Raw genomic sequence first — 24,341 nt, 5'->3', positions numbered from 1 at the left:
CTCTCACTGCTTGTAGAACTTTGTTCTTCTGTTGTGTTTCTGGAATCTTAACAATTATATGCCTATGTGTAGATTTTTTTGATCAAGGCTAGTTGGAGTCCTATATGCCTCACTTATCTGTATGTCAAGCTCTTTTCCCCTGCTTGGGAAGTTTTCTGCCATTATTTCTGTGAAGAGATTTTTTATGTCATCTGCACTATCTCCTGTTTCTTCACTGAGCCCAGTCAGTCTTATGTTATTCTTCTTTGCATCATCTAGCAGCTGCTGGATTGATTTCTCATGTTCCCTTATAATTTTGAAGCAATTTTTCTTTTCCTGGTCACTAATTGCAATCTTATCTTCTATATCTGAAATTCTGTCCTCACACTGGCTCATTCTGCTGTGTAGACTTTCAGTGGAGTTTTTCATGTGCTGGAAATCTATTTGCATCTGTTTTATGGATTCCATTTGTTTCTTATGTTGGGATTCCATCATGTTCCTGAGCTCCTCTCTAGATTTATTAATCATGTCTTGCACTAGGGGCACAATTTCTCCTGTTATCTGAGAAATTATTTCTGATTTCATTTTTCCCAGATCCTCTTTTGTTGCCAGTTCAGAGAGTCCAGGTGGTTGAGTATCAGAGTGTTCCATCTCATTTCCCTTTGAGGTTGCTGTAGGTGAGCTGGAAGTCTGGTTTTGAGACCTATTGTTTTCTCATTTCGACTGGGGGGGTAGGGGGGTGCTGTTGGCACCCAAGAGGCTCACCTCTGAGCTGGGAGAGGTGGGACAGGGGCCGGGAGCGGCAGTAGGGATGGTGGCCCAGAAGCCCCTTCCTCTGGACCAAGAGCAATGGGACAGCAGCTCAGAAGCCCCTACCTCTGGGCCGGGAGCAGCAGGATGGATGACAGCCTGGAAGCCCCTTCCTCTGGGCTGGGAGTGGCAGGAGGGATGGTGGCCAGGAAGCCCCTTCCTCTGGACCAGGAGCAGTGCGATGGCTGCTCAGAAGCCCCTACCTCTGGGACAGGAGCAGCGGGATGGATGGTGGCCTGGAAGCCCCTTCCTCTGGGCTGGGAGTGGCAGGAGGGATGGTGGCTGGGAAGCCCCTTCCTCTGGACCAGGAGCAGTGGGATGGTGGCTCAGAAGCCCCCACACCAAAACTTTTAAATATTGTTTTTTATTTAGAGAAACAAAAGCTGCATGGAAACAAGTGTATTTGAATTATCTGATTTTATTTACCACACCAGTACAACTTATTCTGGTAATAAATTAATATGTAGTTACAAAAAATGTTGTGTGCTAAGAAAAATGCTTCTGTACATATAAAGTATATGTAGAATTTTTAATTTTTTGGTACCAGGGATTGAACTCGGGACCTTGCGCTTGCGAGGCAGGTGGCGGAACCTATGTAGAATTCTTAAACTGTTTGACTTAATAATTCACAAACTCAGAAGTGTGGCAACATCAAGTTATTGAAGGAAACTGGAGTTTCCAGTCTCTGTAATTCAAGATTCAATTTTGAGTGTGTAAAATTTTCAATCACCATTTCAGTTCATACAAGCCACCACACCTGAAACAAGACCTAACTGCTAAGGAACCACCTGCTATGGTCTCCCAACCGTACAGATGAGGAATCTACTGGCCTGGCCAGAGATGACAAAGTTAATCAGACACAGAACCTGGGTTATGCGGTTTTCACAGATGCTCCAGAAATGTCAGGGCAGGAGGTGGGAGTGCTGAAAAAGGCACATGTATCACACACAAGTCCAGTACTACTTCAAAGACCTGGGTTTTCCTTTCTGCTTAATGTAGGATTAATTCCTGGTATGTTTTTGTATTCACAAATATAGTGACTGAGCTCATCAGGGTGTCTGTTCCTGTTTGAAATTCATCAGCAGCAGAAAAAGACTACACATTAGCACTATTTACAGAAGCATCAACATGAGCGCAGGACAGTTCATTTCTCTTGGCAGCTCATTCCCACCAGAGTCAGCTTGTACCTTGCTCTCTTCTGAGCAATCACCTTGCTCAAGGACAGCGTGGATTACTTCTGGGACATCAGTGTTCCACACAGCAATGAGATTTCACATTGTATCAAGAATACAGCAAATAATGTACTATGCACTTCTGGCATAAAATTTTTTTTTTAAATTACGTCTCAGTCTAATGCTGCTGCCAGCAGCCATTACAAAAAAGCCCATTTAGATTGCTTTAATTTAAACCTCTGGTGAGTGTGTGCAGCGTTTACTAATTAGTAATAGAACACTCACATTTTAGCAAGTGATTTTTCTGATCACAGGGGCCATTTCCAAAACAGCCTCCTAGGTGTTAGTACTTTCAAAACTATATATACATAGCAAAGTTGTGTTTATAAAGGGATTTTTCAATTCTCATATAAGTGATTCTAATTTCTTGCTACTTGCAGCAAAGGAAGATCAACAGCCTATCTTCTTTCTGTCTTTCTCCAGGGCAACATTTCTCTGCAGGAGAGCATGTCTAGTTTGGTTGCATCGTATGGAGATTTATTAATGTGCTCTCATGGGTGTATTTATTCAGAACAGGTCTCCCATTTCCCAGCTCCTTTTCTGTTGTACATGTTTTACCTTTTGGTAGTGACCCAATACATATACACTGAAAGCACTGCTACCAGCCATAAAGACTTACCAACCCCTCTCTAAAGTGCAATTTCATTAGTATTATCAAACAAATAAAAGCCCAAAGACAAAAATATTCACTGTGATGTGGCAAAATCATTCATGCATTTCATTTACTTAAGCTGGAGTGTTTCACTTCTCTCATTATTACTGATTTCATTTCCTTCTGCTGTTTCTCTTGCTCTGACTTGTAAAGAACATGCAGAATATAAGGAAATTCCATTCTTTTGACCATTTCACTTTAGACTTTCTTCCTTACTCATTAACTCTTAGCTACGGAGAAACTATGGAGAAACTGTGGTGTGGCCTTGCTGTCCTTCCTTTTTTTGAGACCAGGGTCTCACTGTGTAGTTCAGACAGGCCTTGAACCCACTGTGTAGCCCAGGTTGCCTTGAACTCAAGGTGATCTTCCTTTGTCAGCCTCCCGATTGCTGGGATTACAGGCGTGAGCCACCATGCCTGGCTCTTTCCTTTTTAACGCCATGATTGAATTCAGCATGAAGCATAACAGAAATGGCATGCTGAATGAACATGAGCATTCTAATAATGCCAAGACTGAGGAGACTGGCGTGGTGAGGGAACTGCAAGCACAGTACTGACAAAGCAACAGATTTTAAGTTTAGAACCACAAAGCTGATGTCAACATTCAGAGAAAGGGCTAATTTCCCTCATTTTAATAACTAAGTTAAAAATATAATCTTTTTTTAATGAAGAAATCCTAATGAATGAGGTAGATGATGCTGTAATCAGATACTGAACTAGGTTTAGGATATAAAAATGATGAAACTAAGGGACAGAAAGCACCATTTAAAATTACCTTTCTTTACATTCAGCTGGGTAATTAAGAACACTTCAAAGTTCTAAGCATGAAATCCAGATAAGAAAAGTTATGAGCTTGCTTCTCTATTTGAAGATGAACCCAGCACTTGATGAACAGATCCGCACTCTACCGAACAGCAAATCAGAAAGCAGCTGTCACTGCAAAGCCAGGGACTTTTCATTTGATATTTCCATCCACTTATCCAGGATGTGAATTCCTGAAGGCTTCTTCAGCATTTAACTAATTCTTTATTGGCTGAAGGGGCTGGGACCATTTCTCCACACATAAACTGATCCTGAAAGAAGAAAAAAAATCAACCACTCAGTTTCTGTAACACAGATGCACTGATATTATTTTCATTTTGCTATAGAATCAATCCAGCTGTTTTTCCATTTCTGTGTCATTTCATTCGTGTGCAAAGAGCAGTATCTGTCTAGAATTAGAATCTTAAAAGTATGTTTTTAGTCCTGAATTCATTATTTAATAAGAAGCATCTTATCTTATAAACTCATCTCTCAGATACCATCTTCTCATGACCAGAAATAACAAAAAGACATGTCACATCTTTTAAGTTTCTGTATCAATCACTTCAATATTTGGCCATTCACATACATGTCCTCTTAAAAACAATTACTTTTTCCAACTAAAAGGGATAGGCCTTTATGTGTTTCCTGACACAGATAATCTGCAACATCAGCTACTTTGTATATGAAGTTCAATCTGATCATCTGCCTTGGTTTATGTCAGCTACACAAGAGCTCTCCGCCTCCAGCGACCCCTCATCTCCTATAACTTGATCTCTAAAGAATCTGCCCTATTCCGTCTTCTGCTTCCTCCTGCCCATCAACCCAGAACCCTGCCGTGCTCTTTGGAATTCATCATGCATCATCAGCACAATGCTCCCTTTCTCAACCTTTCTTTGAAATGTCCCTTTGCTACCACTATCGGGAAACATTTTGGGTTGACACGAGTGGGGGGTTGCTATTAGTATCTACTGGGTACTCCAGGGTTGCTGCTAAACATCCCATGTGCATGACAGACCTGCATAATGAATTATCACACCTAAAATGTCAACAGTGCTGAGGCTGAGATGAAGCCATACCCCAAGGACAGTTTCTCCATGGTCCTCCTCTAGTACTGGCTGTGTGTTGGCAGAGTCCTAGTACCACAGGGCTTGGCAGTGGGGACTGGTTGCTCCTTTTCGTCACCATTCTCCTTCCTTCTCTAAAAATCCACTCACTTTGAATCTCACCTCATGAGACTACTCAAATATTATTCCTCTCTGTTGCTGTCATCTACCTACCCTGGATTCTATATTCCTATTCCTCTGGCCCTCCCCTGTATTTCTCCTACCACCTTCTCTCAGTCCCTCCCTCTCTTGATGTTCTCTTCGCCTTGTTCAGTTACCCATGGTTGATTATCATAACAACTCTTCTCTCACACCTTCTTCCTATTCACTTGGCAAAACCACAACACTGATTAAATCTAACCTCCAGTGTCTTAATTATTTGATGCAGCTGAGTGTCTGTGACCTTAAACCCTCTCTTAATTTTCTATCACTACCAATTACCGACCCAGGTCTATCCTCCCCTTTGCAGTAAAATCCTTGTAAGAAATGCCTGGACTTGCTGCCTCCTATTCTCCCAGTCTTTCCATCCGATCAGGCTGTCCCTGGTCCCCCACTGAAACTGCTCTCCTCACTCAAACAAGTGAATTCTGTGTTGCCAAAACCAATAGCTAATTCTCAATTTCTTTTCATCAGTGTCATCTGACAAGGAACATCACCTCTTCCACTTTTTCCACCTGGCTCCCAGGACTTGATTTTCCTCCTTCCACAGCACTTGTTTATTTTTCAGTCAGCTTTGCAGATTCCTCACTTACCTCCATGACCTTTTAGTCCTGGAGCTCCCCAGGTCAGTCTTTCTCCTCTATCTCTATATTCAAAGCTCTGGTGATCTCATCTAGTCTCCTGGCTCTAAATGCCATTTGTTGCTGATAAGTCCCAAATTTACACTGCCAGTGTTCTCTCTTTTGAACCCCAGACATGCATATTCACTGACTGCTCAACAACTTCACTTGGATAAGGATCTCTCAGACTTAGTACATTCAACTTCCCCTGTACAATGGCAGTTACCTCCCCTCAACTGATGGTTACTCTGTCCTTCCAGTTAGCCACAAATGTTGAAAGCATCCCTGACTCCTATCACCATCTATACTCAACCAGTAAGAAAATCTTTATCATTCAAAGTATTTTCTCACTTCTCACTACCTCCACTGCTGCAGCCTGGTCCAAGCCACCATTTCTAGCTTTAATGCAATAGCCTCTTACTCCATTTCCCTATTTCTTTCTTCATTCCCTCGAGACTACTATGAACCAAGTATCCAGGAACATTCTTCTAAAATTTAGGTAGGAACATGGCACTCTTCTGTTCAAAAATCCTCCAATGGCTCACTGCATCATTCACAGAAAAGGCCAAAGTCCTTAAAGTGACCCCGGAACATCTCTATGGTCTGCTCAGTTCTATTTATTTCATCTTGGACTATTTTCACACTCATTTGTTCTGGTCATATTGGTCTCTTTTGTTTGTTCCTTGACAAATCCAGGTATGTTCCTACTTAGGGTTCCTTCACTTGTTGTTCCCTTTGCTCAACTCTTACCTCCCACATGCAGATGGCTCACTCCCTCACTTCTTTAATGAATAAGGTCTTTCTCAGCAAGGCCTCCCCTGGTCACCTTATTTAAAATTACAACCTTCTCCCAGGCCAGCACTCCTGATCTCCCTTGTCCTGTCTATCCTCCCTTTTTTGCTCCAGAGTATATTCTACTACAACAATGAACTAAATTTCTATGTTAAAGTCTAAATTATAGCCCGCTTCTCATGAAGTTCTGTGCTTCATCCTCATTTTTCCTCTATACCATCTTAGTGTTAAGTCCTTACTTAGGACTTCAAAGTATTGACAAAACTTGGAGCACTTGTGGGCAGTAAAACCGTTTCATTTTTTCCCACTCAATATGCTTGGATGAAAGGCAATAGGACAACTAAAGACTCAAGTGAAATTATAAAATTGCAACTAGGAATTATACCTCAAGATAATGCAGTTATATGTATAAACCAAGCAAGAAGTAACATACAGTTGTTCCCACCAAAATGTGTTTAGGAGCTCTAAACAAATTTAATTACATATTGGATAACGAAAGAATACAGTATCAATTAAACTTATAATTATTTTTTCAATTTATAAAAAGTAGTCAATTTTCATTAAAGATTTATTAACTTCTCTAAAGCTACCATGTGGCACGTAACTAAAATTTAAATTTATGATATGGATGTTTATTAATAATTTAAAATGCCTGTTTTTTAAAAATACCACTTTCCCTAACACATTGTTAAGAAACCTTCTTCACCTTATTTCACAGCCAGGCTGCTCTAGGTCCTTATTATGACCTCATAACCCTCTTCCCCCTTTTAAAACGTGTCTCTTACTTTGTCATAAATCACTTTTATAATGAGAGAGCAGCTAGGACACGTTGCCACATCTTCTCCATTCTCCAAATCTTCCTACAAGAAAATCAAAAAACGTGTGGTCAGTATAGCCTTCCCTTGGCCATTTCATTCCTCCAAACCTCGCCCACTCCCACGTGCACGTCTCTCTGCAGATTGCCTCCCCGAAGGGCGAGAGCTCAGAGAGCCTTCCCCAGTTCCCCCTGCACGCAGCACTTAAAAGGAAACACCCACGAAGGTTAAGGGTCGGTCATCGCGAAACTCCTGCCAAATGAAAACCGAGCCTCCTAGCCCAAGCATGTAACCCAGCAAAGAACTCTAAGAATGGTTGGTGCTGTGTAAGAGACCGGCGTTCATGGTCACCCCATCACAGGACAGACTGAAGACTAGAACGATGTGTTCACTGAGACGTCAAAGTATTAATTTTAGGCGAGGGAAAAGAGGACATGGATGACTCAGAGCAGCAAGGGCGACTGAATGGCGCCAAGCAACACAGCAAAGCGAAAATGTGCCTCGTCCGGTGAGTTGCGGGAAGTTACCTTAGTGATGGAAAAGTTATCCCCACACGGGCAGGGATAGAAATACGTTTCCGAATCCTCGTCATATTGAAAGTCCTCGATCTCCACCTCGTCATGGAATACCGCCATGGCCTTGGGGCCGGCAAAGGGCTGACGGCCGCGCCGGCTGACAGCACCACGTCTGGTCTAACTTAGGGGCCTGGATTCACCATCATCACCATGAACAAATGCAAGAACCGTCGCTTCCGGCGCACAGACAGTGATGCAAACCCGGCCTTAGCTGCCAAATGGGTGACCGGGTCGCGGTTACCATAGCGATGGCTGAGCTAGGGGCAGAAGCTCTGGGAAAATGGCGCCTCCTGCACAGCAGTGTCGCGCACCACTCTTCCCATTGGACGGTAGCGACCAATAAGAGTGGGGCTTGTCCCGCGGTTTCTACGTCACGTCTGGGGTCGCGGAGGTTCCCAGGCACTGAGGGATTTGGACCAGGTGTGCGAAATGGGAGCGTGTGATGTTCCTTTACCTGCGTCACGTCGGTGACTTTAGAGTGGCCTTAAACAGCTCGTTGAGGACTCACAAGTGGCAAAGCAACGGCATCTCTTTGCTTGATCTCAGGTGGCGGCGTCTCCGTCCCTTCCTGTTGACCAGTGAACAGCTCTCGTGGAATTTAACTTCAAGTGACCTTGAGGTCAGGGGGACGTGCAGTTTGCAATAGTTCCTGGGTGCAGGTACTACATCCCAACCTCTTCCTCATCCCGGACATCTTCAAATACCCTAAATTGTGTTACTGGGAGGACCAAGACCTGAAAGGCAGGGACTGAATCCTAGTCCTATGTTTGTTAGGGGGATTCGACATGTGTCAGGTGTTGTGCTAAGTATAATTATCCGTTAACCTTGGGTGTTTTAAATTGTTTTATTAATCTTTAAACTGAGGTCCAGAGAGTGTCCACCTTGACCAAAATCACATACTTAGAAGACAATGAGGAGCTTTTGCCTGTAGGTCAGAAACAAATTACCTACAGAAGGAACCCCAATTTCTTCTGTAAATGGAGTGGTATCAACATGAGTTAGCAACATGAGTCTCTGAACCTTGAAGCTAAATCCCAATAGAAGGTGGTTATCTTGAAAGCAGCGCTAGTGCCTGTTCCAACCGGATACCATGAAACATTGCTCCCTTGCTAGGCGATAGAAAAGGAGTGCAGTGAGTAAAAAAAGCACTATTGAAAAACAGGTCTTGGCTCAGAATCTGACTTGATTGGAAATTAGTTCTGGGAATTGGAGAGTTATATTTTTGGACCTTATTTCCTCTTCTAAGAAAAGATTGGGCTAGAGATGATTACAAGATCCTTTTCAAATCTTTTTTTTCCCCCTTTTCAAATCTTAAGGTTCTTTTGTATGGAAATTTAAGAGTTTTACTTAGTTCAGCAATCTCATAACTTAATTTACATACTACATACTTAATTCACTTCTCTGCGCTTATGTATACACCCTCAAGTGTTTTTGTAAAGTTACCAGTTTTGTTCATACTGAAATTCCAACTGGGAGAAACTTGAAGTTTAGAAACCTGAAATTAGGAGAGGAGTCTGACAGAAAAAATCCAGAAGTTGTATTAAAGGAGTCTATAGAAGTTTGGTTCAAATATTTCACAAGCCCTGTTGAAGATCTACCCAGCAATTAGGAGACATTTGAAACTTGTTGAAGGGTAACCATAGTGATTCTGGGCAAAGCAGAAATCAAAGTCCACACAGTTTAATGGCTGCTTCCTGTATCTCTACACACTGACACTTCCCAGGTAGCCTCTTGGAGGCAAGAGGAGATTAAGTGTTTAATTTTAGTTGCAATGAACATGGTTGGGAACCATGTTTTCTTATATAAGCCATTTTTAAATGTACAGGAATGGGAGCAGTCATTTGGCTCAGGAAGTATAAATTAGTAGGTCTTATTTTTTATTTGATGCTGGGAATCTTGCATGTATTAGGCACGTGTAAGTGGCGAGTCCTAGTAGTATCATCAGACTACCATTAGGCTCTATGCCCAATCCTAGTGGGCCTTTTAGAAAGCAGTTTGGACTTATCAAAAATAATGTCTGAGCCATCATAAAATCTGAAGTAAATAGTCTTAAAATTTACAGAGGGTGTCAGGTAGCTTATCTTTGTAATTTTCAAACTTTTCTTTGAGTATGTATTACCTAAAATGGAAAAAGAAAAATTCATGAACCAATTATTAATGATAGTTGACACTGCGTTCCGGGCGCTGTACAAATCCTTAGGTCATTAAAACAACCCAATGGAGTATGAGTATCATTAACATTTTGAACATTGGGAAACTTGAAGCTTAGGGTCTATGCTAAGGCAAAGCTAGTAAGTTGGAATAAAGCATGGCAACAACTCAGATGTGTCCGATCCCTGAACTTAGGCTTTTAATTAACTACAATGCCATTTATGATGTCATGGTACTTCCAGCAGAGCTAGATGAAACAAGCATAGATTTTCTACACCACAGTGCTTATTCTGTTGAGACCTAAATTTGGCAGCTTTTCCTAGGCATTCCGTACTGTTTTCATCTTGCCATTTATTGCTTATCCACCATGTCCACCTGTGGTTCTGCCCAGTGTGCACTTGGACTGTTCTGAAGAAAGTAAAACCATAGCTAAACAAATAATGTAGGTTTTTGTTTTGTTTCTACTCCACAACACTTTTAAAGAAAACACTACAGTGACTACCAAACTTCTATCCCTAAAACAGAATTAGAATATTTTATAATGATACATTTTTGGGGGCTTGAGAGTATGACAAAAGCATATTTACTGGTTGCTACCGGGTCATTTGCTACGTTTATTTTGCAAAACTTAACACTGCTTATGTGGAAGGTGACAGCAAAATTCTTAGTATAAGATCAGATTTAGAACTAGATCATAATTGGGTTATAGCAGCTGTATTTGATGAGTGCTGCTATTATATATCTGTCTACAGAGCGCTGTTTTTTTGCCATTATCAAACCACTACCTCTGTGGGTTTTCAATGAAGAGAAAGGTTAGTGTATGAAGATTGATTTTTTTAGTCATACCCTGGCTTGTCAGCACTGCCACAGTTGTTGTTCTGTTTATTCCTCCCAGCAATCCAACGAGGTAGTGTGGGTATTGTTAGAATGGTAAAAGATGGCTTGCCAAAGATTTACCCCCCAAAAAGCCCACTGTACCACTTGCATGCTACTGAGGTTCCCTTACCGAGTACCCCTTGTTTCCTCAGGGACACGTAGGGTTCTAAATTGACAGGTACCAATTGCTTTGAAAATTTACTGCTTTATTTCAGAACAGTCGTTCTCTGTGAAACATTCTTGGTTTTTCTCTCACTGCTCCCTCATATCCTAAATTCCTGTTTTCACTCTTGACCCTAATCATTCTTCACACCTGGGCACTCATTAAAAATACAAATTAGATCCTGTTTTTTCCTGATTCACTCTTCAGTTGCTTCTCCGTACTTTTAGGGTGAAGTTCATATCCTTACCATGGCCTCCTGTGATGGGGACTTGTCTACTTACTCAACTTTATTTCATTTTACTTTTACCCAGGTTACTGCTTTCCAGCCACACGAATTTGGTTCCTTTACATGCCGGGCTTGGTTTTTGTTTGGGCCGTTCTTCTTGCTGATCCTTCTGCCAGAATGTTTTATCCTTAACACCTGCTTGGCTGCCTGTGTACGATCTGGCCTCAGCTCAGGTGTCATCACTTTGGAGAGGTCATTTCTGGTACTCCTGCCTTTATCACACTCATCCTCATAATAATCTCCTTAGTTATCTGTTTAGTATATTCTGTCTGTATAAAGGCTTCATTGTGGCAAGGCCATTGTGTTTGGTGGTTCTTACTACATCCCCAAGGCTTAAAATAGTAGAATTTAAACCAGTGTGATTAATCCTAAATCTTAATCTGCTGCTTGCAATAATTTGTTTTAGAACTCAGTTAAGGGTTATCAGTTTTATTTAGCATTTATAGTGAATTTTTTGCATTTCAGAAATAGTTAAAATTTTTTTGGTAACGGAGAGCTTGTCAGTATACAGATATTTATGGGGTAATCTTTATAGTTTTATAAATTCCTTAACATATGTTGATCTGTTTCAGTTGACTAAGTATTTTCACTAACTATACTTCCCTTGGGCATATAAAAATGGGTAGATTTTTAAAAATACTTTATTCCAAGGACTGACATAAAGCTTTAGAAGGCACTTTGAACACAATTTTGTAAAAATGCTCTTTATTTACCAGTAGGTGGCAATCTTGATCGTGATTATTCTTACAAAACAGTATTTTAGAATTTTAAAAGGAACTTTTAAAGATTTACATTTCTGTTTTTCAGTTGAGAAGTAGACCACTTAAACCACATAGTCACTGAAGGTGTTTCCTATTGGAAAGATTATGTATTTTAGTAATAGCTGTCTAAAACATTAAATAGAACAGGGTTCCCACACACAATAAATTTGGCCTTAAATGATATGTAACTATTGTTCTGGGGTTTGGCTATGTTTTTACTTCTTTAGCAAGTGCAAGTGCAGCTTGGGTAAAAGCGTGAGAGGAGCCATCAGTGGCCAGGCAAGGAGGATGGCCAACATATGGCAGGGTGAAAACAGGATGGAAGGGAATTTCATGGGCTGGACTTGCCTAAGTAGTAGGAGTTAGTAGGGTCAAGGAAGCTGAGCAAGAGAAGCAGTGAAATAATCAGAAAAGAAAAGGGGGCAAGGTGGGGAGGGGGAAAGTAGGCTTGCTGGGATGGGTGCTCGCTGATTATAATGAACCTTTGCTTTTGCAGCCAAGACTTACTAGGGCTTTTTCTGTTTCCCCAAAACATTTTTCTTACCTGTTGTCTCTGCCATTCCAGGAACTTTTGAGAATTTCCGTATAAGGAAAAACTGTCCATGTTCTGATTGACATCAGTGAAATACCACGACCGAAATACTTCTGCATTAGTCAGCCAGCCATACATTTAATGACTTCTAGAATCTCATGGACTTCTGAAGTAAATTTCACCTTCTTTTTTTCAGTATTAACACACCATTTTTGGTTTAGCGCATTTAAAGGAAGGAAACCACAGTAGCCTTGCATGAAAGGGCGAGTATACTTTTTCGTTTATTAGAAAAATAACCAGTAGCATGTTTGTTCACAATAATGCTGAATTATATCAAGAAGAAATAGATCTTTTATCTAAAGAGTAGTTATAAAGCAGTGGGGTTTTTTATACCATTTGATTGTAGCTGAATAAATCATATCTGGCTTATAGCACCTTATATCACCACCTGACTTTTTTTGGTACCAGGGATCCAAGTCAGGCCCTTGTGCTGCTTGTGAGGCAGGCAGCAGCACCACTGAGCGAAATCCCCAGTCACCTAATTTCTTTTCTACCTCTGTCTTTTAGAATGCAAGCTGAGAGGCTTTTTGTTTTCTTTATGCCTGTATTACCGGTGGCTAGGCCATTGCCTTCCCCCATTCGGCTCTTAGTAACTATTTAATGAAGGACTAAGTCACTGAATATGAAGCTTCATTAATTAGCTTGACTATTTTCTTAACTAAATTTATTATAGTTATATGGTGCCTTCCAAAGAGCTCAGAAAAAAGTGTTCACATACATTTTTATTCTCCAGGTAATTAAGATAGGAAAAGATAGATATGGCAATATAGCATTTTAAATGTGGCTGTTTTGGGGAAAAGAAATGGTTAAAAATTGGCCTAAGAAAATAGTGTTGAGAGGAACCAAAAAAAAAATTAAATAAATAAATAAATATACACACACACGCACGCGCACACACACACACACACACACATCATTTGACTCCTAATCAGTGCTTTTCCTGATAGTAGGTTTTCTTTTTTATTAGTACATGTTTGTGGTACATAATGTTTACATTTCTTGTGGGGAGTTGGTACATGTACCTAATATATACTAATTCCTTTTTACATCCCCTTTCCCTTCCATTAAAAAAATCTTTGTGACAGAAAACAAATATTTGACTTTTGTGTCAACCTGAGGTATAATTTAAAGAAATTGTACCATAATTCAGAAGTCATTCTACTGTAAATATGCTTCCAAAATTTGTATCAGAAATAATATATTTAAAATCTAAAGAATAAATTCTTCCAAGGTTTGTAGCATTTGTAATATCTTCTATGCACTTTTGTTTATTTTCACTTTTCTTTTATCAGTACATGTTTGTGGTACATAATGATTACATTCACTGTAGGAAAAGGCACATGTACATAGCACATTTCCGTTCCCTTCTTTTCCCCTTGCCCTCTACTCCCCTTTTTATTTTTCCAGCATCTGATAGTCCAGTGGTTTTAAGAATTGAGATGTCGGGGCCAGGGATTTAGCTCAGTGGTTTTGCTGCCTGCTGTGCAAGCGCAAGGACCCGAGTTCGATCCCTGGTACCAAAAAAAAAAAGAAATGTTGGAAAGCCTTTCGGTGTGTGTGTGTAACTTTTTAAGTATAACATACACAGCTCCTAAGAGGACAGTTGATGAATTTTTCAAAGAGCAAATACCCAGGCAATCAGCATCCAGATAAAGAAATACCATTGTTATGTCTGTCCCCCAAGGGTCATAGCTTACTTGATTTCTAATATCATAGATTATTTTTGCCTTTTTTTGCATTTTATATGATTGAAATCAAAGAATATGTGCTCTTTTGAGCCTGGTTTCTTTCATTCAAAATGATATTTGTGATATTACTGATATTACATGATATTACTGATATTACTGTGATATTACAAAATGATATTTGTGTATATTACTGTAAGTAGTTGCAGTTCATTCATTGTCATTGCTATGTGGTATGTTTACCCTTGTTGCATTTTGTATAGTTTCTAATGTGGCCCATTATAAATAGCATTATTTTATGTTGGTTCTTTTAATATCTGGGATCTTAAGCTTTTTATGTTTGAGAACCTCAGTAAATTTCTCTGCCTCTTGCATTTTCTCTAACAAGAAATAGTAGACTATATGGTCCTCATCAGGTGGAATACAGTAATCAGCAGTTATGAATCTACTTTCCTCTTCTATAATAGCATAATTTGTCACATTAACTTGGTTACAGATTTTTGGAAACCATCAGAGAACATAACTTTCGTCACATGATGCATAATGATGTTTCAGTCAACAAAGAAATGCACATACATCCCATAAGATTACAGTGGAGTTGAAAACTTCCTGTCACCTAGTAACACTGTAACCATCATAACATCAGAGCACAACTTATGTTTGTAGTGATGCTGGTGTAAACAAACCTACTGTGCCGTCAGTCCTATGAAAGTATAGCACAGACAGTTAGGTGTAGTACATAGTACTTGATAGTAAGTGGCCATGTTACTGGCTTACATATTTACTATATCATTTTAGGATATGCGTTTACTTATAAAAAAAATTCTACTGTAAAACAATATGCCATGTTACACTGGTGGCAGCAGCCTCATGTATTGTGTACAGTGTGTTGATCGCATCAAGAGGCCATACTGAGTAACCTACATTATCCAGGTTTGTGCGAGTATTCCGTATGGAGTTTGCATGATGATGGGATCCTTTAATGAAGCATTTCTCAGAATATATTCCCATTGTTAAGTGATACGTGATTATATTTGATAGCACCAATAATTACATATTTGAATCAGCTCTAAATGGTATCAAATTTTGCACGGTGAAGTTAAGACCTTGCTTGTTTTGCTGGCCGACCAAGTCATAATTGCACTTCAGAAATCCAAAGTTTTTTTACTGACCCCTAAAATAGGGGTCAAATATTTCCCCCACTTTTTCTTAAAATGGTTTTAAATTTGAGTTTTGTTTGCCAGGAAGCACCATGGCCTGTGTCGGTATCTTGGCTCCTGGGTTGGTGGGAGGCGCTGTGGGAGCCGTTTGCACTCGGGCTGTTTCATCAAGGCTGACACCCAGTACTGTGCGCCACCTTACCCTGAGCAGGTGAGTTATCAGCCTTTGGTGTTATTTGGGGTTTATTTTCAGAGAGACCTGATCTGCTGATGGTTGTGGGAAGTATATCAAACTCCCGAAAGAGGCAGCATTTTGGCTTAAATATATGTGCCATCAGTAGATCATAAAACTTTAGTTAGATGTGCACATTTTCACTGACCATTTTGTAGGATACATATTACAGTGGACCCTCAAGTTACAACTGGCCTGACATAGGAACAACTTGGGTTAATTAGGTTAATGGAAAATGCATCTGCCTCTTGTTATCTATAGCATGTGCCCAGGTAAACATCCAGATCTCAGCTGTATTGACTTACAACCAACTTGAGTTAGAACCAGCCCTTGGGAATCAATTGAGTTCGTAAGTCAAGGGTCCACTGTGTATTGTATTTTGAATAGCCATAATATTCCAGGGTAAACTAATTTTATTATTTTTATGAGGATAATACTTACTAACCTAATTTTGCTTTTTATTAAAGCACAATGAAATCCAACAGGAAAACTGACCACTTAGAGAGGACTGCAAGTGTCGTTCGACGAGAGGTTCGTGTCTTTGCGTATGACAGGTTTTCCTGGCCAGACAGTTTGAACACAGTTAGGATGGGCTTTATGGGAAGGCATTAGATGACAGACAGCCAGAGAAGTTTGTTGTTTTTCTATTCTGAAATTTTCTGAGCAGGACATATTGACAACCGATTTTAAAAGATGACAAATACTCAAATTTGACCTTTAAACTTGGAATAAATGGATTAATTTCTGGTGAAGAGAGTGGAGTGACAAAGGAACCATCCTCATAAGCATGACATTTCAGGTTGTATTTTAGAGATAGAACTTCTTTTAGACCCTATATTTTGTGAAATGGCTTACCTTTTCTTTTTCTTTCTTTTTTCTTGGCACCATCTCAAAGTCCTTGATCATCCCTACTTTAGAACCACTTATTTCATCAAGGGGGCAAGAGGAAGGTGACAAGCTCATCACTCTTCCCGTGTACAGATTTCCCCCCCCTATATTCAGACTATAGAAAGCTAATCCACCACCTGAAAAGGGGGTCAAGGGCTGGGGAGTTAAGGGTCCTCACCCTTTACCTCACTGAGTAACCTTGTGCTTATTTAAAAGTATAAATTGGATATTTGATTTTGCATTTTTGAGTGCTTCTTACATATTCAGATATATTTAGCTTAGTGTTTTTCTTTTTAAACTAATGATACTATATCTTTATGTACATCTACAAACATGAACAGAAATGGTATTATCTCAGTTTAACTTTGTTTTAATTGAAGAAAACTCTTGTGGAAAGGTGTATTGTTTAGGCCCTACTTTTAAAACTAATTCTACTTTCAGAAAATTACATTGGGACTGAAGGTGATTTGTTTGTTGATTCAGTTCAAATTGATGTTTTATGAGAAGTTGGTAAAATTAGGTCAGCAGAGTAGGTTTATGGGCATGTGGGAAAATATACTTGTCCTGTTGATGCTAAATCTAAATATACTTGGTTCAACACACAGCAATGCTGATTCTATAAATGTGAGGCTTGTTAAAGTGAAAAGTTTGCTAGGTCTCAAGAGGTAGTTTATCTAGCAGACACATACTGTACTCTTTCCTCTTGTATTTTGAGGCAGGTAGATAAATTAGAGCAAGTGTTGGCAAATTTTCTGTTTTTTTTTTTTTTTTAGGTGCCAGGGATTGAACTCAGGACCTTATGCTTGTGAGACGGGCAGCAGTGCCACTGAGCTAAATACCTAGCCCTTGGCAAACTTTCTAAAAAGGGCTAGATAGTAAATATTTTAGGTTTCATGGGCCATACTGTTTCATTTACAACTACTTAACTATGCCTTTGTAGTGTGAAGGCAGCCATAACAGTTTACCGATTGTAAACAAATTGGTGTAGTTATGTTCCAATAAAACTTGATTTAGCAGATCAGATTTGGCCTGCAGGTAATAGTTGCCAGAACATGAATTAAGGTAGTCATTTCAGGATTTTACAGAACAAAATTTTGGGGAGGTATTTAGAGCCAAGTTTAGGGCAAAGAAAGGTAATGTAAACTCTTAACAGTATGGTTGGTTGAGCATTTTAGTGCCTGGAAATCAGAAAATTACAAGGTTCAAATTCTAATGTTACTACCTTGGAGGAAAAAGGTTCCAGTTGCAGTTCTCCTTCTGTTTGTATTTCCACTCTTCCAAATAGAATGAGAACTGGAGGATGAGGAATTGGAGAGCTAGATAGTCCCTGGGGCACCACCCAGTCCCTCCAGAGGGCGGTCCTAGCCATAGAGCAGGAACTTGGCTGTGCTTGGCTTGTTAAATGAACAGACTCTTAGGTTGGGCTGTAACAGTGCTGCACTAGAGCCTCAGTCTCATCTTCCACTCTCACTTTTAATTTGTATAGCAAGTATAGTGTACTTTATTGTTGGTTTTTTTGGTTTTTTTTGGTACCGGGGATCGAACTCGGGTCCTTGTGCCTTCGAGGCAGGCGGCGAAACCACTGAGCTAAATCCCCGGCCCAAGTATAGTGTACTTTATAAAACTTCATACGCTTCATTTACTCTTCAGCTCAAGTCCATGAGGTAACTTAATGATAGGGTGGCATCTACATTTTACAAAGAAAGATACTGACCCTAGAAGATATCTTAGGGTAGTGATGGCAAACCTTTTAGAGACTGGGTGCCAAACTGCAATCCCCCAAACCCACTTACTTATCGCACAGTGCCAACACTGCAGTTTAATCTGAATACACTGAGGTTTTAGTTTAAAAAAAACAACTACATTAACATCTTTTGTCTTAAAAACATAATAACATGCATGCCATGGGTTCACCACAGACTTAGGGCTTCTCCCAGAGGCAAAGGGAAGCTCCAGGTCAGAACCTGGGCTAGTGGACCTTGTTGCCACTGCTGGGGTGGGTAGAGAATGGAGCAGAAATGGCCCAGAACTGTCCTTTCAGTCCTGGGTGTTGTCTTCCCCCTGGAAAGCTTGTGTATTGGCAGTCTGACGGTATTGATGCTCTTGTGGGACTGTAAATGCACAAAATGGGACTGACATTTGACTGATGGACAGTTGACTGTATCCAAGTTCACATTTTTTTTCTTAAGGATCCAAGAATAAGCAATCTGAGCAACCTCAGAAATGTCAAGGAGATAAGAGTAGAAATATTGTAAAGTAGTAGGAATTGTTCAGGCAGGGCTAATGCATACCTGGAGGGATCAGTCTGTACCTGGCCTCTGCAGAGGCTGGGCCCACTGCACAAGGTGTACTCTGATCACCCATTGTGGGAGAGTCTGGTGGTAAAAGCTTTTAAATTAACTAATTTTTATGTGTTCATTGATTCATTTGGAAATATGCCAGACACTGGGCTAGATGCAGGTACTGAAAATGATGGACAAACCCCTGTCCTTCGATTTTAGTGGAGTTCTGGTCTAAAGTGATTCTAGAAGCAGCCATGGTGGTGCACACTTGTAATTCCAGCACTCTGGGAGGCTGAGGCAGGAGGATCACAAGTTTGAGCCTAGCCCGGGGAGTTTGGCAACTTGGTGACTTACCTTAAAATTTTAAAGAATTTTTTAAAGGGCTGGGGATGAAGCTTCGTCCAAAGGCCCTGGGTTCAATCCCTAGTACCACACAAAAACAGAATGATTTAATGCATGTAATTGTTTTGGAAAAACTAATTTATTTTCAACTCTGAAGTTTGCTTTTAGAACCCTTTGCGTTATCCTATAGTGTCTTAAGTGTATTGTTATCTTTTTGTTTTCAAAGCGTTTAATTATACAGTAGGTTGGTACTTGATTCTCACAACCACCATGGGAGGGAGGTTAGGGATCCATCCTTATTCCTGTTTCACAGATGAGAGAATTAAGACTCAGATGACCCTGCTTCTTGATTTTTCTGGGATAGTCCTGGTGTGTGTCTCTCGTTTCTAGAATATCAGTCACAGAAGCATCCTATCTTAAAGGATGAATTGTGTTTTTGGTCAAGTAAGTGAGGCCTCAGCCCTTGAACTGTCTTTGGTAGTCAAATCAAGTTTTCTTACAGTGAAAGAATGCTACATGTGGTTTAGAGACATGGGTTTATTGACCAGAATGTTACTGGGCATAAGGAAAGGGGGAGTTACTGATGGCACAGTGATTATTAGTTAATAGAGTCAAAGGGCTGAGCTCCTGATACAGGCCTTTGGGAACCTGTGGTCCCAGTGCTGACTTTTGAGTGCTCATAATTGCTTGCCTTGTGGTTGTGCTGCGTTGCAGGTTTGAGTGGGATGAGCTGTCTAACTGAAGAGTGTCTGGCCTGTGGCTCCCAGGGGAGTACAGTGCACTCTGCCGTGAGTCCCCACCTGCAAAGGAATGGAGGCTCCTCGGGGAAAGGCGCAGCTTAGTCGCTTCACAGCCAGAGCATCACGTGCAGTGCTGGCATACTGTAGTCATTCAGAACTTGCTTTGTTAAGTAGAATAAGCAAGTGTTGACCTCAGCTCTGTAGCTGATTACCAGTACTGCCTTGTATGAGTTGCTTTGTGAGGTAGGAATGGTGGTGGTATCTGTCTCAAGAGGTGAGGTACTGATTCATGTGCAGACAGAAGCTGTGGAAATCACAAAAGTTGCCCCTACTGCTGCTGCTTCCTAAAGCCCTGCAGTTAGCTAGGTAGTGTCTGAAATGTAGTGTCCGTGCTTTCACTGATACACTTCTGCTCAATAAACTAATCAGTCTGAGAGGTCAGGCTCTTGTCTCCCCCTCTGTCCCCCAGAGAATCTAATCAAGTGAAATGCGTTTTATTTTAGATCCAGCTTTTGTATTGAGTGCTGGCTGTGTACTCAGCCCTGTTCCATGTGCTGGAATTACAGCAATGCATGAGGAGGCAGGGCGCCTTCTCTGTGTAGCGTAGCTAAGCCAGAGAGTGCCAGATGTGGTGGACTAAAGAGGAAATACAGCAAGGTTACAGGAGGCAAGAGTGGGTCAAGGCAGGGTGCCTTTAAAAATCTATGCCTAACATTTGAGCTGTGGCTTGAATAAGGAAAAGAGCCGACCATGGATAGCACTTTGTGAAGATGAGCTGCCAGGAGCCAAGGTTTTGAGGCAGGAACGAGCTTGACGCATTGACAGGAGACAAGGGATGAGAGAAGATGAGAGGTAGATGGGAAACTGCTTGTATAAATCACTGTTAGCCTCAGTTGGAAGTTGGGATTTTATCTTAAGAGTGTTAGGAAGTTTTAAGCAGGGACATGAGTGAAATTTTAATTTTCAATGGGTCACTTATATGCTTGGTCATGGACTAGGCTTCTGTTGTGTTTTGACACCAGGTTGGCAGCTGTTGACATACTTTCAGGGAGGTGCTGGTGGTAGTCAGCGAGAGGTCAGGAGATGGATCTGGGACACAGGTAGAGCTGATGGGGTTCACAGATGGGGATGGAGTAGCAATTAGAGATGCAGAAGGAACCAAGATAATTGTAGGGTTCAGAGTTTGAATACTGGAGTAGATAATGATGTGGTGGTGGTGGCAAATATTGGTGAAAATGACGAACATGTTTAGAGGAAAGGAAATAAAGAACATGGTTTTGGAATAATCTAGGATTGGGCATGGGCAGGAAGTACAGTAGACCCTTGAGTTACGACGGGCCTGACACAAGAACAACTTGGGTTAATTAGGTTAATGGAAGATTCGTTTGCCTCTTGTTATCTATAGCATCTACCCAGGTAAATATCCAGATCTCAGCTGTATTGACTTACAACCAACTTGAGTTACAACCAGCCCTCGGGAAACAATCAAGTTCATAAGTCAAGGGACCACTGTAGATGGAGTTACAGATGAACTAAGATTAGCCATGAGTTCTATCAACTTATCAGCTCATATCAACTATTGAGTCTGGGTCACAGGTACATGAGGGGTGCAGTATACTATTTTCCTTACTTTCTATGCATTTAAATTCTCCATAATAAAAAGGAAGAAAACTTGGAAGAAAAAGTAGTTTGGTTTTCAGAATGTTAAGTTTGAAAATGAAATTTGGATAGGCAGCTGTAAATGTAAGTTTAGAGTTCATTGCTAGAAATAAAATCTAAGCCATAAAGAAAGTGAGGAAGAGGGCCTGGGACTCAGCCCTGGGTTTGTCGCCGATTAGAGGCTAAGAAGTGAAAGAGTCAGAGCCAGCAGTGGAGATGGAGAAGGAATGGGCAGCCAGGCAAGAGAGAAATGAGCAGTGTTGTTGAAGCTAGGAGAAAGTGAGTCAGGGAGAGGGAGTGGCCAGCTCTGCTGAATTCTGCTGAAAAGTCACAACTGTTTTTGCCAGAATGCAGTGGGAGACTGGAATGACTGGTTTTGTACACTGTGAGACTGAAAGCCTACCTGGATTGGGTTGGAGAGAGAAAGAGAGAGAAGGTGGTGGAGGCAGAAATGTTTTGATGTGAATGGCAGCAGAGAAATGTGATGATAGCTGGATGGAAGGAAAGGTTTGTTTTGTTTGTTGCTTTTTGAAAAATAGAACACACAAGTGCCTGGATTCAGATCTCTGCCTTGCCACTTACTAGCCCTGGGACCTCAGTTTTCTCATGTAAAATGGGGATAGTAAGAGCTGCCTTCCAGGTTGTTGTGAAGACTGAAAGAATGAGCGTATGTAAGGTTCCTGGCATGTGGTACACACTGTCTACAGGTATTTGCTGCTGGGGTTCTTGTCAACTGAGGTGGAAGGTCCTAGAGCTCACGTGTACTGATGCAGAGGGGAGGGGACAGTGATGCAGGAGCATGGCTCAAGGTAAAGAACAGCCCAGCCCAGAGGACCTTGTTAGTCTGTGGTAGCAGTAAGGTGAGTCTACCTGTCATGCCAAGGAGAACCACTGACCAGCATAAACCATTTAACAAGTAAAGTGTATGGTTGAGAGAATTTTGTGATTCTTCTTTGACAGTAAATCACTTGACTTGTTTAAATCAGGTTCCTATGTCAGGTTGGTACTGTATTCTGCCACCATGTAAATGATGTCTTTGGGTTGGTATCCTGGTGTGTCAAGTGACATACAGTTCTCAGTAATAATTAGTTTCCTTCAACTTTGAAATTCTCCGAGCCCTAACTGTATTATTGTCTTAGGTTATCTCTAATCCTGGATTTACCTAGATTTTTAAGCCAGAAAATGAATAAACAGGAGTGAACAGGGTAAGCCAGTTCAGTTTCCAAAGACCTTATTTCCTGTACATAGATTTTTGCATCAGCAGTACAAAAATCAGAACATCCTACATAAAGCCAGACTTCCAAATAAGGATAGTAGGATTTCCTTTTACACTTGATCTTAGCCAAAAGGCCAAGAGGCAATAGGATTTCTTTTTAGATGCTGACTGTCAAAGCTTTACAAATGTGGACCAGGAAGAGTTGGGAAGTGTTTTTATTGAACAGCAGAAGAATCTAAATGTTGCTTTATGGAAAGTTTCACTTCCTTCCATGTGTCTTAAGTTAGGATGTGGCTAGTAGAGGTTTCAGTTGTGAAATCTTTTGATCCATTTAGTATAAGAACAAGCACAAATGTTAAGACATACAGTTTTATCACTTGTTTTAGTCAATAAAAGGAACAGAAATAACAGATCACAATCACAGATCCTAATTACATGAACTAGCTTTAGAATAATTATGTGGCTTTTGAAGGATTTCGTTAGTGTTTCTAACCCACTTTGCTTTAAATCTTTGTATAATATGTGGTATTTGTATTAACACATTCTAGCCAGTTTGAACCACTGGTAATACATGCATGACTCTCCCCTCGGATGGCTTATACGGGTCATACCACTGCTGGAGAAGGGACAGTCATGCACATTCCGCTGGTGGTTCAAGCCGCCTGGCAGCAAGACATACAAATTATGGCCCCATCGTGAATGTGTTAATTAGACAAAATAACGTAGTGAGAGGGACTCATGTCTTTAAAAGTCATGAATTGTGCAAGGTATCTTGTTTGAGTTGCAGCAGTTTTATCTAGATTGTTAGGATGAATGCATCTGGGAAGAGTTTTTTTCATAGACACTATCGAAATGAAAATGTGCCTTAATAGAAAGTGTTGCTTTCTTTCTCTTGTTCATTAAATTTAATTAACTGGATATTGAGAAATGATTATTCCATTTCACATAGTCCAGCATTTGATTGTGAACCATTCTAAAATGTTTCAGCCAAAATTCTCTTTCCCCTGCAGTGATTATGAATATAGATTCCCCAGCCACCAAGTGACTCTTGTGGGTGTATTTACAAAGCTTATAAATAACTAGTTTTCTTAGTGAATTCAGCTGGTGCCAGTTAAGCTGTTAGCGGTGAAATAATCTAGCTATTGGCTATGTTTTCACAAATTATTAAACTGAAAGAAAATACAGAATGCTTGTAAAGTTCTTTCTTTCCTTCTTTCCTTTTCTTTCCTTTTCTTTCCTTTTCTTTCCTTTTCTTTCCTTTTCTTTCCTTTTCTTTCCTTTTCTTTCCTTTCCTTTCCTTTCTTGCTTTTCTTGCTTTTCTTGCTTTCTTTTTTTTGAGACAGGGTTTCACTGTGTATTCCAGGCTAGCCTGAACTCCCTGTGATCAGCCTCCCCAGTGCCAGGATTACAGGTGTGCGCCACCATGCCCAGCTTTTTTTTTTTTTTTTTTTGGTAAACATAAGAAAATGAGAAGAATAAAGTGATGGAGAGACCTGTGATAATTCTCATTTCCTGTCTTAAAATAAGATACAGTACTTAGACTGTGTGACAAATAAGATGTTCCAACCTGAGTTATTCCCTGAGTAACCCAGTTCTACTGAAGAACTCCCTGCCCCCTCTGACCTTTCCTGCATTTAAAAACACAAATTTGGATTTTCTGTGGTGTTTACCCTCCTCACTTTTCTTAGGCAGCAAAACCCTCCTGAATCTCTACCAATGTTTGTTTTGGGAACCAGTTTGAACTGACTTTTAAGAGTTTTCATTCATT

At 40.5% G+C, this 24,341-nt stretch overlaps 2 protein-coding genes across 8 annotated transcripts in view; one reads left to right on the top strand and one right to left on the bottom strand.

Annotated features, from left to right (window-relative positions):
• Positions 1 to 1,189: 1,189 nt before the first annotated feature.
• On the bottom strand, positions 1,190 to 7,791 carry Dph3 (diphthamide biosynthesis 3). Its single transcript, XM_004864251.3, has 3 exons — positions 7,493 to 7,791; positions 6,936 to 7,010; positions 1,190 to 3,745 (listed from the first exon to the last, which is right to left on the bottom strand). The coding sequence occupies exons 1-3, from the start codon at positions 7,598 to 7,600 to the stop codon at positions 3,680 to 3,682; spliced, it is 249 nt and encodes an 82-aa protein (XP_004864308.1). The 5' UTR covers positions 7,601 to 7,791; the 3' UTR covers positions 1,190 to 3,679.
• A 90-nt stretch (positions 7,792 to 7,881) lies between these two features.
• The window catches only part of Oxnad1 (oxidoreductase NAD binding domain containing 1), a 38,696-nt gene continuing 22,236 nt past the window's right edge, over positions 7,882 to 24,341 (top strand). The window contains exons 1-4 of one of the 7 annotated variants that reach the window (XM_021243938.2): positions 7,883 to 8,159; positions 12,343 to 12,480; positions 15,299 to 15,425; positions 15,914 to 15,977. In XM_021243938.2, coding sequence (XP_021099597.1) covers positions 15,307 to 15,425; positions 15,914 to 15,977 — 183 coding nt within the window. In that variant the 5' untranslated portion in view covers positions 7,883 to 8,159; positions 12,343 to 12,480; positions 15,299 to 15,306. Of the gene's footprint in view, positions 8,200 to 12,342; positions 12,573 to 14,979; positions 14,988 to 15,298; positions 15,426 to 15,913; positions 15,978 to 24,341 lie in introns of those variants that run through there. The other 6 variants (XM_004864255.3, XM_004864254.3, XM_004864253.3 and 3 more) reach the window with 6 other exon arrangements.

Source organism: Heterocephalus glaber, unplaced genomic scaffold (assembly GCF_053883595.1).
Source record: "Heterocephalus glaber isolate CG9 unplaced genomic scaffold, H.glaber_assembly_v1.0 deba00001472, whole genome shotgun sequence".
NCBI lineage: Eukaryota > Metazoa > Chordata > Mammalia > Rodentia > Bathyergidae > Heterocephalus > Heterocephalus glaber.
This window is presented reverse-complemented; position numbering and strand designations above follow the sequence as displayed.

Excerpts from the sequence above, each read along its gene's own strand:
- Dph3 (XM_004864251.3), bottom strand. The coding sequence starts at position 7,600 with ATGGCGGTATTCCATGACGAGGTGGAGATCGAGGACTTTCAATATGAC. Across the intron at positions 7,011-7,492 it reads ATAACTTTTCCATCACTAAG|GAAGATTTGGAGAATGGAGA; the intron begins GTAACTTCCCGC and ends ATTTTCTTGTAG. Across the intron at positions 3,746-6,935 it reads TAAAAGTGATTTATGACAAA|GATCAGTTTATGTGTGGAGA; the intron begins GTAAGAGACACG and ends TTCTTCTTTCAG.